The 1,001-nt window shown below is 51.4% G+C and overlaps 1 protein-coding gene across 1 annotated transcript in view; it reads right to left on the bottom strand.

The window, feature by feature from the left end:
- CACNG2 (calcium voltage-gated channel auxiliary subunit gamma 2) overlaps positions 1 to 612 on the bottom strand; it is a 148,860-nt gene extending 148,248 nt beyond the window's left edge. The window contains exon 1 of the mRNA XM_004700307.2: positions 48 to 612. Coding sequence (XP_004700364.1) covers positions 48 to 258 — 211 coding nt within the window. The 5' untranslated portion in view covers positions 259 to 612. The remainder of the gene's footprint in view (positions 1 to 47) is intronic.
- Positions 613 to 1,001: the final 389 nt, after the last annotated feature.

Raw genomic sequence — 1,001 nt, 5'->3', positions numbered from 1 at the left:
GGGTGGGGAGGGGGAGTGCGCAGGGGAGGGGAGGGGGAGTCAAATACCTTCTAGACAGCAGGTCCTCCATAAGCCCGAGTGGGTCATCACTTCCTCGTTCTTCTTGCTGGTTTCATTCTCACTGATACCTCTAGTCTTGCAAACCCCTCTGGAGTAGAGCCAATAGTCGGTCCCCACCGCGATGGTCATCAGGCTGAAGGCGGCGAAAGCACCCACGGTGGTTAAAAGCATTTGAACGCCTCGATCAAAGAACCCCATAATTCTTCATTATATAAACACCCCGCCGACTTCTGGCTCTCTCTCCCGAGAGAGTGAGTGAGTGAGTGTGTGTGTGTGTGTATGAGGTGCGAGTAAGAAAGCAAAATAAATAAAAATAAAAATAACCCCACTACTAAGAGAATGGGTCGTGTGTGTGGAGTCGAGACTATGGAGAGATATAAAAACAGGGAGTAAGAAAGCTCACGGCCAAGAGTGTAAATTATAAAGATCACTCGGGAGAAAGAGGCTTGCCTTTTTTGAGAGCAGAAACTGTTCCAGTGGCGGTGGCGGTGGTGTTTTTGTTTTGTTTTGCTTTTTTGTTTTTGTTTGGCTTGGCTTGGTTTAGTTTGGTGTGTTCAAAAAGAAAAGGAAAGAAAGGGGAAAAGAAAGAAACAAAAAATAAAAAGACACCCCCCACCCCCCCAGGTGAGATGCTTTAATCTCTTTTCCTAAAATTCCGGTCTCCAGTTTCCATAGGGGACGGCTAATTTGGAGAGAGCTTCCACCGTGGACCAGGGAGCAGCCGCAGCATCCTCAACACCAGCGCGCATGGTCGCGACCCAGAGAGTTAGAGACTGCCAGCGCCAAGTAGCCACCTTCCGTCTTCGTTCCGAGCTCTGCGGCCTGCGCCATGAAAATCCTTGGCTTCCCCAGTTCGCTTCCTTGGGGGGCGGCGGGGGCGGGGGGCGGTCTCCGGCGGGCGCCTGCGTTTCAGACCAGACTCCCCAGTATTCTGTGAGCCC

Source organism: Echinops telfairi, unplaced genomic scaffold, assembly GCF_000313985.2.
Source record: "Echinops telfairi isolate 266 unplaced genomic scaffold, ASM31398v2 ScPeMD7_2;HRSCAF=8, whole genome shotgun sequence".
Classification (NCBI taxonomy): Eukaryota; Metazoa; Chordata; class Mammalia; order Afrosoricida; family Tenrecidae; genus Echinops; species Echinops telfairi.
The sequence above is the reverse complement of the archived record's forward strand: the minus strand, read 5'-3'. Positions and strand labels throughout refer to the sequence as shown.